Source organism: Cannabis sativa, chromosome 8 (genome assembly GCF_029168945.1).
Source record: "Cannabis sativa cultivar Pink pepper isolate KNU-18-1 chromosome 8, ASM2916894v1, whole genome shotgun sequence".
NCBI lineage: Eukaryota > Viridiplantae > Streptophyta > Magnoliopsida > Rosales > Cannabaceae > Cannabis > Cannabis sativa.
Window position 1 is genome coordinate 10,780,386 of NC_083608.1, and position 17,238 is coordinate 10,797,623.

Sequence of the window (17,238 nt, forward strand, 5' to 3'; positions counted from 1 at the left end):
TACTTGAGGTGGGACAAAGGATCTTCCTTTCCAGTATACATCTTCCAGGTCGGCATCTTAAACTTGTGGGGCAACTCCAGGATATGGATCTCGGGGAAGAAAGGGGTTCCACGTGATCGATCCAACTCGAGATCTCTGACCTGTCAGGCCTTGGAACATATTTTTTAGTTCGTCCAGCTGTGCCTATACGGCTGGATTAACCTGTTCGACCTTTTGGCCGGTCTGAGTCACATCAGCATCTTTCTGAGGGAGATTTTGAGCGCGGGTTCCGAGTTGCACGATTAGCGTGTCAACCTGTTTGTCCACTCCTCTCCTCCTGTTCAGATCGTTTCTGAGATCATGAGTCATTCCCAACCTATCAAATACAGAAACGGCTGGTTGTCTCAGTAACTGGTTGTTTTGGCCAATTTGATGACCGACACCATTAACTTGGTTGGAGTTATTGGGTGTGACTTCTCCCGATGAATTACTAGACAAGGTCTGCCCGCCTACAACTTGGCCCATAGGTGGAACCTGTGACCGGGGATTTGACGGCTGACCATTTATAGTCTGGGAGGTATTCAACGCTGGATCTTCGTCTGTTTCGCCCAAGGGAATGACATTGGCAGGTTGCTACCCCGGTAGTCTGATAGGCTTTTCGTATCAGCACAGTGGCTTGCCGACTACGATCGTCAATGACTGCTTGCTGAGCCCTTAACGTTTCCATCTCCTTGTCTCTCCATTCGACAAACATGCGTCTCTGCTCTCCAAACGCGATATTTACCGCAGCATGGAGTTCCTCCTGATCATGATGTAGGGTGTTCGTATGACCCTGCATGATTCCAAGAGCAGCACGGAGGTTCTGGATTTCAGTGTCATCTCCAATGGTTGTTTGAACATTGGTAGCGAACGAAATGGCTGTGCTATGAATGCCTTCGTTGGCTGCTAAACTCGTATTCCTAGTCTCTTGTACACCAGGCGTGATTTCATCCACAGGAGTTGTCACACCATGACCCGCAATTGATGGCTGTCTGGGATTTACGGCTGGCGGAACCCTTGGGTTTCATGGGTTTTGTAGTGCAGGATCCACCACCTGTGGATTTGCTGGATCAACCATGCCCCTACGAGTCTGTACCACCATCGTACTTCTGATTAAATTTGGAATAAAGAGCTATCCTTGAGTCTGCTCTCAATGAAAGCACACAAATGTTGACCTCGCTTTTAGCCAATGAGAATGAGTCTAATTTTGTAAGCGACAAGTAGTTTAATATGAGTAAAATATAGTAAAGCAAATAAAGACACAAGAATTTTATAGAGGTTCAGTCCCGAGTAGTTCGGTAATAGCCTAATCCTCGTTATTTGTATTGAATTAAGAACAAGGAAAATGGCTCCTTTTCTTAAAGCTCTTACAATAGTATCTCTGAATATGAATTCTTAGATAAAATCTCTCGACCCTTTGCCCAGTGAATTCAAATCACTATTTATAGGGCTATAAGCTTGGAGAGGAAGTATTTCCCTTCTAGTTACAATTGATATAAGTAGAAAGATTGCATAGTAAATACAGAATACACTAATCGTAGGATTTGGAGAGCTTGCCATTGTTGGGAATTGTTGCTCCTAAATTCGCCCAATATACGTGGACCAGTCAAGAGGGGACACGTGGATCAAATTACTTAAGAAGAACTGCTAAGTCTTTGTATGACACCAGGAAGCATTATTCGCATAGGTCCCGGAAGATGTGTCAGGTCTCTCCCGAGAAATCAAGTCGCATTTAATGCTGCATGGGAGGAAGCGTGTTGGGACTGTAACACGCAATAAAGTCTGACGGCACAACCCCCAACAATGCGGCGTTACGGCATAATGATCATTTAAGTCTAGCGACGGCTACTCTGCGAAGAGTCACGTCAATCATAAGACAAAAAGGACATTCTCCATAAAAACCCTACAGCACCTAGGGATTTGACCATGCATCACCCATGGTATATTCATCGGAAATGCCCGACTTTATGGATACTTACAGACACATATGTAAGAACAATTCTAGGGATTACCCCACCAAAACACTATAAATACCCCCTCAAAGCTCATTTAATGGGGTCGGAGAATCTTGGTTGCTCAAGAGCAAAAAGAGAAAAAACTCACCAAGAACATTCTTTGTATTAAAGAGAGAAACATTCTCCCAAGTGTAAAATCTGTATTAAAGATATCCATTAATAGCAGTGGCTCGTGGACTAAGGCTCATTAACGCCCCAACCACGTAAAAAGTCTTCATCTCGCTTTCTTACAGCTCATCATTATAATCATATTTTACGAGTTGCCGAAAACCTCGGTCAACATTTTGGTGCTTTCATTGAGAGCTGAGGAAAGCTGCTTCACAACAAGCATTTAACTTCACGACAATGGTGGAGACGAGAGCTACACGTCACCCTCGCCCTCTAGAAGACGCTCAAGATCCCAATGAAGAGGATGTAGCCTCAAGGGCAGCAGAGGAATCCGAGGAAGAAGTTCCAGATCAAAACCACGAGGAACACCTCGACGAGTACGCTTACGATGATGGAAGCTACCAAGAGCTGGTGCTCCTCAGACAAAAAGCTATCGATCACGAAGCTGAGATCGAAGCTCAGAAAGTGCAAAATCAAAAGATGCATGAGGTGATGCTAGCCATGCAGAAAGCCATGGAGGCAGCTGGCATTCACGTGCCTCCCAAGGCAATGGCCGCTGGACTCGACGGAGAGCCAGCTACGTCTTCGCCTAATTCCCAGCAGCAAAGGCCTAGGGAACCTAGCCCTATAAGGCACCCTGCTGAGGGAAACCAAACAAAAAACCCTACTTCTGCCCCTGGTCGAAAGAAAAAGGCGCAGGATCCGCGTAAGGTCCGCTCAGATTTCCCTAAGGGGAAAGGTCCGCAGAGGGGCAAGCCCCAAAGAGGGAGTCTTGGCCCTCAGGATCGAGGGGACCGGAAAAGCGTTTCCGTGCACCAGGAACCGGGGGGTAGAGGAAGAGGAGGACAGAGATGTCCACCCATTGATCTGAGAAATCAAATCAATGGGAATCAAGGTGACCTCCGGGATCACCTTGATCAAAAAAGATACAGACCCGAAGTCTCCTCGGGTACTGTAAACGAAGGGATTATGGCAGAGCTTGCCATCCTTCGAAAAGATATTGCCCGAGTCTCCCGGAGGCAGAAGGGAGATGACTCCGACTCGGACAGTGAGGACCGGGAGCCCTGTGCCAAGCATATCCTGGAGGCGGAGCTCCCTAAAAACTTCAAAATGCCCGAAATGGCGGCATATACTGGGAACTCCGACCCCAGTGATCACTTGTCACGATTCAACCGAGTCATGACAGTCATGCGGGTCAGCAATGACGCCAAATGCCTATGCTTCCCCCTCACTCTGAGCGGTTCGGCGGAGGAATGGTTCAAGAAACTAGAACCCGGATCGGTGGGATGTTGGAACAAACTCCAAACCAACTTCCGGAGACAATTTGTCGCCGCCAGGAAGGTCAATTTGGAAGTTAGTGCCTTGACTAACATCAAGCAACTACCCACCGAGACCTTGAAAAATTACATCAAGAGGTTCCGAGAGGAAGCCTCGAAGACCAAGAAGGTCGACGACGGACAACAGCTTGCGCTTCTCCAAGCAGGAATCCGCACTGGGACTCCCTTCTGGAACGAATTACAGCAAGAAGGCGCTGCTAGCCTTCAGGACTTCCAGAAGCGAGTCCAAAAATATATTAACCTCGAAGAAGCCCAGATCGTGGCTTACAAAGGCTATTATCCCACCGGGATAGCAGGATACATGCCAGGAGTATCGCCCTCGGGTACTGTCCCGACCGCGACCCCTCCGATTAGTGGCATACAGTTTTCTGCTACTCCCGGATACAGCCAGGGCCAAGCTCTGCCCCCGGCATCTTCCCATTACGGCAATCCGTCCGGGGTGAATGGACGGGCTCCTTCACAGGCTGCCCCAACCGCTAGCTTAACAGGCCCTACCCAAGGGTCTAGAAGCAAGAGATCTTCCAAGGGCAGCACCCGAACGGGAGAGAAGCGCCAAAAGAAGGGGTACACACCCCAATACACCCAGTACACAGAGCTCACGGACTCTCAGGAACGTGTCTATTTTGCCACAAGGCAGAATACGCATTACCGGAGGCCCCAGCCATTGTACAGGGATAGCTCCCGGAGAGATCCGAGTAAAAGGTGCGAATATCACAACGATATTGGCCACAGCACCAACGAGTGTAAAAATCTCAAAGATGAGATTGAGAATCTGATCCGTTTGGGCCACCTCTATGAGTGGATCAAGAATAGGTTACCCCACCTTAACCCGGGGCAGGTGGCAGGGGGCATGCCTTCGGGAACACCAGGGGTACGGCGGGAGCATTGCCTCCGAGTGCTCCCGCGAGTGACGCCCGGCATATGCCGGACTACCGCCCCGGCCTAATGGACGGGTAGCCATGATCTCCGGAGGTCCCCATATCGGAGGAAACACTCGAAAGGAGCGGAAGAGATACGCCGAGGCCGCAAGACACAGTGAGGTGTGGGAGGTCACTCAACTCCCAGCTCAAAGGCCTCGGTTAATGGACCAACCCATAACGTTCACGGAAGAAGACGCCAAGACGGTGCGTTTTCCTCATCACGACCCGCTGGTCATAGAGACCCCCATTGCAAATAAAGTAGTGGCTAGGGTCTTGATTGATAATGGAAGTTCCGTGAACTTGCTCTTCAAAGAGGCCTTCACTGCGATAGGGTTGACCGACCGGGACCTCTCTCCTAGCGGATCGCAGCTCACAGGGTTTAACGGGACAACTCTAATCCCGATGGGAAAAGTCAGGCTCCCAGTTACCCTGTGCCCGGATACTCCCCAGAGCACGTTCAAGTATTGCACCTTCGTGGTAGTAGACTGTCCAACAGCCTACAACGCAATCTTGGGCCGACCGGCCCTCGTCGACTTTGGTGCAATAACTTCTATCCGACACCTATGCCTAAAATTTCCTACCCAGGAAGCCGGAGTCGGAACGGTGAGGGGAAATCAAGGAGAGGCCAGGCAATGTTACAACGTTGCCACCCACTTGCCAGTGCTCATGGTCCGGAGGCCCCCTGAAGTAGAGAAGGCTGAAGAAGACGAGTTGGATCCTCGCATAGGATCCGAAAGGGTCGTAGAACCAATGGAGGACGTCGAAGAGATACCAGTGTGCGACGACGACTCCACCAAAGTACTCCGGATAGGGAGAGGCCTAGATCCGGAGGAAAAGGATAAAATAATAAAAACACTGAAGGGCGCCATTGACATTTTTGCATGGCGCCAAGAGGACATGACCGGCATCAGCCCTCATGTCATCACCCATGTCCTCAACGTCAACCCGGACATGCCACCTATACAGCAAAAGAGACGCCCGCTCGACTCGGCGAAAGCCGAGGCCTTAGAGAAAGAGGTGGATAAACTTTTGTCCAACTGCATGATCCGCGACGTATACTATCCGGAATGGCTGGCCAATCCGGTCCTGGTACCCAAGCCAAATGGGACTTGGCGGGTTTGCATAGATTTCACAGATCTAAACAAAGCCTGCCCAAAGGACTGCTTTCCGCTGCCCAGGATTGACCAGATGGTGGACGCCACCTCCGGATTTAAACTACTATCTTTCATGGATGCCTATGCTGGGTACAATCAAATAAAAATGCATACGGCAGACCAGGAGTGCACTAGCTTCAGGACCGATAAGGGGGTATACTGTTACCTAGTCATGCCTTTCGGACTGAAAAACGCCGGAGCAACCTACCAAAGAATGGTTAACCGGATGTTTAAAAGCCTCCTGGGACGAAATATGGAAGTATATGTAGACGACATGCTCGTCAAATCCAAAGCATGCAATAGCCATGCAAACGACTTAGAAGAATGTTTCGAAGTCGTCCGGAGATACGGCATGAAGCTTAATCCGAAAAAGTGTACCTTCGGGGTCAAGTCGGGAAAATTCCTGGGCTTCATAGTCAGCCAAAGGGGGATCGAGGCGAACCCGGAGAAAATCCAAGCTCTCTTGGACATGCCATCCCCCAAGAAACATAAGGACGTGCAAAGTTTGACCGGAAAGGTGGCCGCATTGAGCCGCTTTATCTCACGATCCACGGACAAGTGCATACCCTTCTTCAACATACTGAAGAAATGCCAAAAGTTCGAATGGACGGATGAATGCGAAGAGGCATTCAAAAGGTTAAAAGACCATATGGCCAAACCTCCTATCCTATCAAAGCCCGTCCTTGGAGAAGACTTGTTCCTTTACTTGGCCGTCTCCGAGCATGCGGTCAGTGCTGCATTGGTCCGGGAGGAAGAAAAGATTCAGCACCCCGTGTACTATGTTAGTAAACGCATGATAGGGGCCGAGACAAGGTATCCGGTCATTGAAAAGCTGGTATTCTGCATCCTGATGGCATCACGGAAGTTGAGACCATACTTCCAAGCCCATCCGATCAGAATTTTGACCAATCATCCACTCCGACAAGTTCTCCAGAAACCCGAAGCCTCCGGGAGACTCCTCAAATGGGCAATGGAACTAAGTCAGTTCGACTTACATTACGTGCCCCGGATCTCCGTAAAAGGCCAAGCCTTGGCGGACTTCATCACCGAATGTAATGAAGCCGAGGCAACAGCCAATACACCGGAGCCATCCATCCCCACTTGGAGGGTATTTGTGGATGGGGCTTCTAATGAAAACGGTTCAGGAGCCGGAGTAGCTATGATATCACCTACTGGGTTGCGGCTCCAGGCAGCACTCCGATTCAACTTCACAGCTTCGAATAATGAAGCCGAATATGAAGCCCTGATAGCAGGGCTAAGGTTGGCTAAAGCTGTAGGAGCCAAGAGGGTGGAAGTCTACAACGATTCTCAGCTGGTCGTAAACCAAGTATCCGGAGAATACCAAACCCGCGGCGAAAGGATGGCCGCATACGTAACAATAGTCCGAGAACTGCTCCACGAGTTCACAGACTATAAAATAGAAAGAATCCCCCGAGAAAAGAACGCTCACGCGGACTGTCTGGCTAAGTTAGCCTCGGACAGTGAGATCGAAGAGCTGGGGGTAGTACCAGTGGAACGTTTGGCAGAGCCAAGCATCAAAATAAAAGAGACCACACAAACGGTTGGGCAAGAACCTAGCTGGATGGTCCCCATCATAAAATACATAACCACAGGTGAGTTGCCCCAAGAGAGGGCACTGTCTCGAAAGATTCAGTATCAGGCTCATCGTTATGTAATGATGGATCAAATTCTCTACCGAAGAGGACTCAGCATGCCTTATTTAAGGTGTGTATCGGACCCTGAAGCTAGACAAATCATGCTGGAGGTCCATGAAGGGTTCTGTGGAGATCATACGGGAGGACCCAGCCTCTCAAAGAAAATATTGAGGCAGGGATACTTCTGGCCAACAATGAAAAAAGATTGTATAGACTATGTCCAAAAGTGTGACTCGTGCCAAAGGTACGCGAACATACCGAGAGCTCCTCCAAATGAGATCACGCTGATGACAAGCCCCTGGCCCTTCGCGGTCTGGGGCATAGATCTCATCGGGTCTCTACCTACGGGAAAAGGAGGAGTAAAGTATGCAATAGTAGCAGTAGACTACTTCACCAAGTGGACAGAGGCTGAGCCTATGAAGACAATAACCGCTAAGAAGGCGTTGGACTTTGTTATCAAAAACATAGTGTGTCGATACGGCTTACCTCACAAAATAGTCTCAGACAATGGAAAGCAATTTGATTGCGAGGAATTTACTGACTTCTGCAACCAACACGGAGTAGTGAAAAGCTTCTCCGCGGTAGCCCGGCCTCAGACAAACGGCCAGGCGGAGGCAGTCAATAAAATCCTAAAGGTCACCTTGAAAAAGAAGCTGCTGGCTTGTAAAAATAACTGGCCTGAAGAATTGCCAAGGGTATTGTGGGCCTACCGGACGACCCCCAGAACCACAACCGGTCACTCGCCGTTCTCAATGGCATACGGTTGTGAAGCAATGGTCCCGGTGGAAACATTATTCCCATCCCACAGGAGAACGACCTACGATCCGGCCACTAATCAGGCCCTGCTCCAAGAAGCTCTGGATCAAGTCGAAGAACTCCGGGATGAGTCCCAAATACGGATGGCCGCTTATCAAAAGAAGGTGACCAAGTATTTTAACTCCAAGGTTAAAAACAGAAAATTCGCTATTGGTGACATGGTCCTAAGAAGGGTCTTCCCAGCCACCCAAGAACCCGGAGTGGGGGTACTTGGACCAAATTGGGAAGGACCATATGAAATCGAGGACGAAATCGGTTCTGGCACTTACAAACTGAAAAGAATGGACGGAACTACTGTCCCAAGAGCCTGGAATGCCGATCACCTCAGAAAATACTACCAGTAGCGAATTAAACTTAGCTTTTGTTCAAAGGGTTTGTACCGTCCAAATGTATGCCTCCTCTATATTAAATAAAACATAGTGCCTTAAAAACAAAGTTTCTATGCCACTCAGGGGGGTACTAGGGTATACCGCACGGACAAACAAAAACAAGCTAAGTAAAATATCCTGACCCAAAGGGCAGGTCAAGCTAAGTAAAATATCCTGACCCAAAGGGCAGGTCAAGCTAAGTAAAATATCCTGACCCAAAGGGCAGGTCAAGCTAAGTAAAATATCCTGACCCAAAGGGCAGGTCAAGCTAAGTAAAATATCCTGACCCAAAGGGCAGGTCAAAAACATGCGCAAAAATAAAGAGCGTAAATATGAAACCCTGAGCCAAAGGACAGGTTGAAATATATAAAGTGTGAAAAAAGATCGCACATATATATAAATAAAAAAAAATAAATAAAATATCCTAGCCCGAAGGGTAGGTCATACACATATAAATGGCCCGGGGACAGGCCTTAAATTGTCTCCCCTTCAAATAAAAGCTGCCGCCTGTATGTAAATTGTTCAAGGGCAGCAGCAAGTATGTACAAAGAAAAAAAAAAGAGTTATAAAGAGAACGGGTACAATCTGGGTCAATAATATGGCAGCTCAGTCAGCCCGCGGCGGAAGACGAGGTCCGATCCGTGCCTCAAGCTCAGCATCAAGTCTCTTCTTCTTTTCCCGAAATTTGGCAATCATGTCCTCGGGTTTGGGATAAAAAGAAAGCTTGATACTCTGATCATTGGTGGCCCAAGCCATGTAGACACCATCATCAAAGCGCTTCGGGCACCGGGCGCAGGAGACGGGAGAAAGGAGCTCGGCCCTCTTGGCCTTCCTGATAGACTGATCTTTGTAGTCTCGAAGCTCCTTCAGCTCCGCAGCCAGAGCGGCCTTGGATTCGATATCCGACTGGTGAGTCTCCTCCAGAGACCTCACCTTGGCGGCCATTTCATCCAAAGCCTCCCTGGCCTCCCGAAGGTCTCGCCTGGCCTTCTCGGCAGCCTCGGTTTGAGCCCTTAGCTCCTCCTGATGGTGGGCCTCCATCCTGCCTCTCCGCTGGGCCTCGGCCTGGATCATGTCCTCCGCCTGAGCCTCCCTCCGGATGGCCTCCTCTTCCCTGGCCTTGGCCTTCTCTTCCTTGGCCTTGGCCGCTGCTTCCTGGCGCTCGGCAGCCTCCTGGTAGATCTGCCTCTCCGCTGTAAGGTCTTGGAGGACCTTCTTGACGTCGTTCATGTCCCCAAAATCGGACAGAGCGAAGCCATGGCTTATAATGTTCTTGGAGAGGCGACCAGCCTCAGCTGCAAGCTGAACCATGACGGGGTGTAAGGAAAAAATCCTCAAAAGAAGAAAACAAAATACAAACACCAAAAAAAGGAAACGCAAGAAATTGCAAAGTACTTACCACTGTGAGGGAATGGCTGAGGTCCTGGACCTGGAAGATGGAGTTCAGGGAAGCGCAAGTGGCAAACCGCTTGGGCGCACAGCGTGTAAGCTGAGAAGCGAACTCACCGGTCATTTCCGCGGCAAAGGGAGCCAAAGTGGGCCCTAGGAGGGGACGGAACCAGTCCGCCAAAGGATCCAGGTTGAGGTTCCACGGATCATGATAGTCCGGATGGTTAATGCTCGCCTCAACCTCCGCTCGCAGAATCCTCCTAAGGGCCTCCACATCGGCATATCCCCGGGAGTACTCGTCCATAGCGTAGTTGTGTTTGGCTATGCGAAGCTCCTGCCTTGCCTCATCCCCCGGAATCGGGGTAAGCTCAATGTGAGGAGGAGCAGGATTTTCCTCCATCGGAGAAACCCCGCCGTCTAGGCCATGAGCGGGAGTGTCGGCCCTCCGAGGCCTCTTCGGCTCATCCTGGGCAATCATCTTGCCCTTACGCTTGCGAATCAGAGCCACTTCAGGCTCCTCCTCGTCCTCCTCTGCTACCACTGGAAGGGCTTGAGGCTCTCCAGCACCCTCGGCGGCTTCCTCCGAGAAGTCCCACCCTTTCCCCTGGCCTTCTCCCGGAAGCACCTCCTCGTCATCCACTAAGTCAATGGTTTCGGGAGGGGCGCCGGAAGAAACCTTCAAGGAAGGGGCCGGGGGAGAAGGGGTGAAAGCCGGAGGAGCCACCGGAGTATGGACCCCGGCAAGCTGTTCCAGGATGGCATCCATGGAGGTACCTGTTCCAATAAAATAAGCAAGTGTTAGAAGTCCGTGAGAAACTGCTTACAAAAAGGTGCAGCAAATAAACTACTCCTACCCGGACTCCCTAATTCGGCCCTAGCAAAGTCCCGAACTTTAATGCTGGCAGCATCATCTCCAAGATAACTGTCCGAGGGCCGAAACCAGCTGGACGCTATGTAAGCCGACGGACCTAAGGGAATAGGTTCCGGAGGGCCGGGACCCATCCGGGACCGACCTAGGTAATCTCCTAAGTTTGTAAAATAAAATTCCTTCAAATGATCCCCCCACCGGGTCGACGGCATCTTAAACCTACGGAGACGCTCGTCGAACCCTATGGGCCTACGACTGGTATATTCATCAACGGAAGGGACATACTGAATTATCAAAGGAGACTTACCACCAGCTCCAAAAGTGCTAGCACCGGGAGCGCCCGAGTTTGGTTCGGGGACTGAAGGCTGAGGCCGGGAAGTCTGGTTCTCAGAAGAACCTTCAAGACGAAGGGGTCCCCCGGCGGAAGGACCTCCAATCTCTTCTTGAAGAATCTTGTCAAAAAATTTTGCCTCGGACTTCCCGCCAATGGCTTGGCTCCTCCGCACCACCGGGCTCCCCACGCGAAGCCCTCTCCCAGAGGCAGCCTGGGCACTAGAATACGCCTTCTCCTGGGCCTTCCGGTAGAGATAATCTTGGTACTTCTTCTCTGCCGTAGCAATGAGCTCATCCCGGAAGGCCTTCTCCGCAACCGGCGCCCTCACGTTAGGGCAGATAACCTTGGAGAGGTTGGAGTCATCCACGGATTGGTGAGAAAGGATAAGTTTAGCCTTTCTGCAATTCTCCGTGGTGACCAGGCCCCCGACGTCAAGATCGGCATGGTCGTAGGAGGCGAAGGCTTGGGCCCTTCGAAGGAAAGCCTGAGTGGTGAGCGTCCGCTGGTAAGGTGGGATCCGCACCCACTCCGTGAGAAGCTCCGGATGGTCCACGGCCCTAAAACCGGAGGAGAAGAAAAATCGGTGGCGGTACTCCTTAACATTAGTCTGCCTATTATACGGAACCACCCCTTCGTTAGCAGGGTGGATCCGGAACCCATAAAAACCGTCCTTAAGTTTGTCCCCTTTCTTGGGGACGGATACAAGTTCATAAAAATATAAAATCTCCGCCGGGCTGGGAGACCCCCAGCCGCGCGCGGCGTAAAAAATAAATAAGCCTGAAAGCAGGCGGTAAGCTTGAGGAATAAGTTGGTATGGCGCGAGACCGACAAATACAAGAAAATTAACAAAATAATCCTGGAGCGGGAGCATTGCACCGGCCATCAGATGGGTCTGACTCCAAGCCCCGAAGCCGTCATAGTTGAGATTGGGCGTCTCCGAGTCACGGGGAGGCCGGTGGAAGGTCCCTGAGGTAGAGGGTTTGATTCCAGCTACATTAATGATGTTCTCCAGCTGGTGAGGGCAGGTCAGGGTCGACCGGAGCTCGGCCGCCTCCCAACCAGTGGCGCGGGACTTGTACCCTTCCTGGGCAACAGGTCCTAGAGAAACCTCCTCCAGGGTGGCAATATTCTTCCCTTTCTTCTTTGAAGACTTCGAGCCAGAAGCAGACATGTTATGCTCTGAGAAAAACAAAAAGAAGAAACCGAGCAGTTAGGCCCCATATCAAACCCTAAATCAGAGAAAAAAGGGAGTGGGGGTCCCCTAACCGCTGGAAAGAGGCCCCCTCCGGACACGTGTCGCCTGGGAAACTCAAAAGAGAATCCCTGGACAAGTGTCGGGTGCAGTGAAATCGCAGTAAAAGTGGTTTTGCAAAAAGGAAAAGAAAAGAGAAAAGTTTTCCTATGCCCTAAGCGATTGCTAAACGAAGGATACATGGCCTTCTTCAAACAAAACTGTACGCCTACAACTAATACAGTAAAACGTAAAGCAGAACTCGAAGAACTCAAACACTCACACTCCAGAAATCTCTAAGTGCGAACCCAGAAAACAAACAAAATAAATGTAAGCATGTTATTATCTAAAGATGTAAAAAAACTTACAGTTGATTGTTGAACTGGGGGTACTGGGTATGATTGAGCGAGAGTTGAGAAGCACTGGCAAAACCGAACACTGGAAAATTACAGGAAGTGTTTAAGTGTTAGGGCAGTTTGTGCTACTTTGAGGAATTTTTCTCTCTGAGAAATTCAAGCAAAAATGGTAAGGAATGGAAAGTAACCGAAATGAAGGAAAGGTGGTGGCTTTTATAGGCAAAAGTGCATGAGGAACAGGCGTCTTCACCTACCAATCGTACGGCAGGGGAAACGCACGATTCGAATTCCCAAAAGATCAACGGGCTAGATCAATCTACCATTAAGGCGGTGCAAACGTTTGAGTATCCGCCTGACACCATCAATGCGCCGCATCAATCATGGGGCGTGAAACGAATCGACCTCTGCAAAAGTGAATCACTGCATTTAATGCCATTATTAGACACACCTTCACGCGCCCCCAAGTCGTATCATAAGACCGAGGAGGCGGCTGGAAACATTCCTGCGAACAGGCGTATTGTCGCATTAAATAACATCATTTAATGTGCCCCCCACGCGCTCGAGGCTCGAGCTGGGGAAATGAGGAGTCAACTGGAGACACTTGAACAAGCCTTGGTTTATTTTTACTAAGTAAACAAGGCTTGGGGGGTAAATGTTGCTCCTAAATTCGCCCAATATACGTGGACCAGTCAAGAGGGGACACGTGGATCAAATTACTTAAGAAGAACTGCTAAGTCTTTGTATGACACCAGGAAGCATTATTCGCATAGGTCCCGGAAGATGTACCCGGAGTACAAGGTACTCCCGGAAGCGAGCATAGCTTAAAGGCACTCCGGGATGTGTCAGGTCTCTCCCGAGAAATCAAGTCGCATTTAATGCTGCATGGGAGGAAGCGTGTTGGGACTGTAACACGCAATAAAGTCTGACGGCACAACCCCCAAACAGCAGCGTTACAGTAATGATCATTTAAGTCTAGCGACGGCTACTCTGCGAAGAGTCACGTCAATCATAAGACAAAAAGGACATTCTCCATAAAAACCCTACATCACCTAGGGATTTGACCATGCATCACCCATGGTATATTCATCGGAAATGCCCGACTTTATGGATACTTACAGACACATATGTAAGAACAATTCTAGGGATTACCCCACCAAAACACTATAAATACCCCCTCAAAGCTCATTTAATGGGGTCGGAGAATCTTGGTTGCTCAAGAGCAAAAAGAGAAAAAACTCACCAAGAACATTCTTTGTATTAAAGAGAGAAACATTCTCCCAAGTGTAAAATCTGTATTAAAGATATCCATTAATAGCAGTGGCTCGTGGACTAAGGCTCATTAACGCCCCAACCACGTAAAAAGTCTTCATCTCGCTTTCTTACAGCTCATCATTATAATCATATTTTACGAGTTGCCGAAAACCTCGGTCAACAGGAATATTTTACCAGGATCTAGATTTACTAACAAGTATGTTCATTAACATCCTAAATATGAATTCTCTAAAACAATGAAAAAAACACATAAGGGTTAAAGGAAACCTTACATTGATTGCAGCGGAATATAATGACTCCTTCCGTTAAAGATCTCTAGCCCTTGATTCCTTTCTGTAGCAGAGCATTATCAAGATCTGAACCTTGATCTCTTTCTCTCCTTCAGGTTTGGTTACCACCGTCTTACTCACTATGATTGAGTACTTGACTTGCTATGTGTGGGCATGACACTCATCACTAAGGCCGAAGTAAGAAGAACAATGAAGGAGGTGAAATCTCTATAGAAGGAACTCTCTCATTTAGGTTTTGTTGAATAGTCAAGTTGACATTAATTGGATGAGTGAGAGTATCATGTTCCTTTTATAGTGTTTCAACTAGGGCTTAGGGTTGAATTATATGGATTGAAAAAGAATAAAATATTGGGCCAAAAACATATGTGGTCGTACACTTCAAAGGGACCCATCTCTAGTTACAATTTTGCCACTTTATTTGAACCACTTATTCTTCTTTTCAATTATACCATATTTTCCAATTCAAACCTATAAATGGTAAAACTATTTATTTAATAATTATAATTAATTACTAAATAAAATTGTCATTTATGTAATTTATTAATTACACCATACAAAGTCTCTTAATTAACAAATTGACCCTAAAATCTCTTTTCTTCACAATTAAGCCCTTGCTTAGTGAAAATTCTTAAATAAGACATCGTCTAATTTTAGAATTATAATTGATTAATTAAAATCAATTGACTGAGTCTACAAGCAGTATTATCTCAACTAGTGAGGGGACCATGGGCCTGCTTAACCGAGCTTCCAATAAGCACATCTATAATTTACCCAGTAAATTCCCTAACTTATTAATTCCTCATTGAACCAGTATAGAACTTGGAATTGCACTCTCAGTTATATAGAACACTCCATATGTACCACGATATAGATATGTTATGATTATCCATTTTTACAATCCTAATAGTCAAGGATCCTCTATAGATGATCTACACTGAATAGGGATAAATTTACCGTTCTACCCTTCAATGTATTTTATCCTTAAAATACTTAGCTACCTATAAATGATACTTCAATAAACTAATATAATTACTGAAATGAGGCCTCAATCATTTATCTCTATTCAGCCAAGCTCGAAGGAGATCATCGTTTCACTTCTAAATACCTATAGAAGCTATAGATTCCATATCTATGATTAGCGCTCCCATTCAATTGTACAATCATGTTCCCAAAATGTACGTATCACCAAGACCAAAAAGTAGGCTTAACTAACAAATCAAAGAACACAAATAACACTCTTGAGATTGAACCTAACTGTAACACCCTAACTAACATAGGCGTATTACGTGATTTTTAAACATGCTGTGCAGCTCGTTGCTAATCAACGAGGTTTATGGAAAACGTGATTAATTAAAATTTTTGCTTTTTAATTAAACTTGTAAAGATATAATTACAAAAAGACTCGGGATCCCGATTACAAAATCATTTACAAAATTTAACTGTTTATACAAAATAAATGTCGCTAGTGACTAGTTACAAAATCAGCCTCGCTGTCCCGATGATCGTACTCTCCAGGCCTAACCGCCCCGACATGTACAACCTTCATAAGCTCGCTCACGGTCCATCAGCTTTAGCCTTGCCTTTACCTACACATAAACGTAGAACTATGAGTCGACAGACTCAGTAAGAAAAGCATAATAATATTCATACATAAACCCGGTCATGATCAGACGCCCATACCCCTGATCATAACCCTAACTGTCGTGTCCAACACGATACTGAGTCCCGCTACTGCCGTGTCCAACACGGTACTGAGCCACTACTGCCGTGTCCAACACGGTATAGAGTTCTGAATGTTCATAGGGACGGTACTATTGACATGTAACAGCCTGATCGGTCGAACCGGTCATACTCCGGCTGCTGCTCATACTCCAGCCTGTACCGACGTGTTACTATATCCAGCTGATCGGTCGAACCGGTCATACTCCGGCTGCTGGTCATACTCCAGCCTGTACCGACGGAATACGTCAATAGTACGGAACCACCAACCAAGTGTCAGCCTGATCGGTCGAACCGGTCATACTCCGGCTGCTGGTCATACTCCAGCCTGTACCGACGTGACAGGGTTGGATGGATCGAAGCCAACATACATAACTAATGTAATCTAACAGGCTTCCTACATGCACGCTAAACATGTAATCTACATATGCATACTGTTATACTAATCTTACCTGGATTCCGAATTCAGGTGTGTCGGTCAACCTGACTGGAACTTTAACTGCGCGGCGGATTACAGGCTCCTAAACCATAAAAATAACAACACTATGAGTGACATGCTAAATCACTTCCCGGGGACTTAAACTAGGAACTAAAAGTTTCCCTATCGATAAAAAACATGGCAATACCCCCTAAAACATAAAATCAAGGAAATCTAGGGTTTCTGAAAATTCCCCAACCGTTAGACCGGTTCTGCAACCGAAATTCCGGTTCTGGGAATTACTGGACCCTCATCCGGAATTTCGGATGCACAACCGGAATTCCGGTTCCTTGCAGGCAGCAAACATAAAAATTCATAACTTGCACAAATCAACTCCAAATCAATTCAAACCTTCCAGACCTATTCCATATGACCTAAAGAACATTTCTAAGGCACCAAAACCACCCAGATTGCACCATAGCAAAAAGTACCATTAAAGCTCAAGCTTTGAGTTCTAAACTCAAACTTGAGTAAAATCACCTAACATGCATTCAAACTAGCTTGAATCTACTTAAACAAGCATAGCTAAGCCTCTGGAAACAATTAAAAACATTAACAACAACACAGCAACAGATTCACAACATTTCCTTCAAAAATCATGTATTTTGCATAGAAAAACATAGCTTTGCTCAACCTAAGATTCATGCTTCAAAAACAACTCAATTAACCTTAATATAACAAGCTCAAATCTCAGAAAACAACAACCAATTCACAGCAGCAACAATATCCAACAATCATGCATGCATCAACTATTTTCATCATATTTTTCCAAGAATATAAAGGAAGAAAATTAAGAAACACCTACCACAATCAAGAGTTCACAAATTTATGTTGAATCTAGCTTGAAAATTGATGAAAATCCCAGCCCTAGAGTCCCATGCAACCAGCCGAAAAGAGAGAGGGAAAAGAG

The 17,238-nt window shown here is 47.3% G+C and overlaps 1 protein-coding gene across 1 annotated transcript; it reads right to left on the bottom strand.

Moving 5' to 3' along the window:
* Nucleotides 1-8,724: 8,724 nt before the first annotated feature.
* Nucleotides 8,725-10,560, bottom strand: LOC133030145 (uncharacterized). The gene is made up of 2 exons (XM_061102378.1): nt 9,791-10,560; nt 8,725-9,693 (listed from the first exon to the last, which is right to left on the bottom strand). Exons 1-2 carry the CDS (start codon nt 10,544-10,546, stop codon nt 8,998-9,000), a joined length of 1,452 nt encoding a protein of 483 aa, XP_060958361.1. The 5' UTR covers nt 10,547-10,560; the 3' UTR covers nt 8,725-8,997.
* Between the last annotated feature and the right edge of the window lie 6,678 nt (nt 10,561-17,238).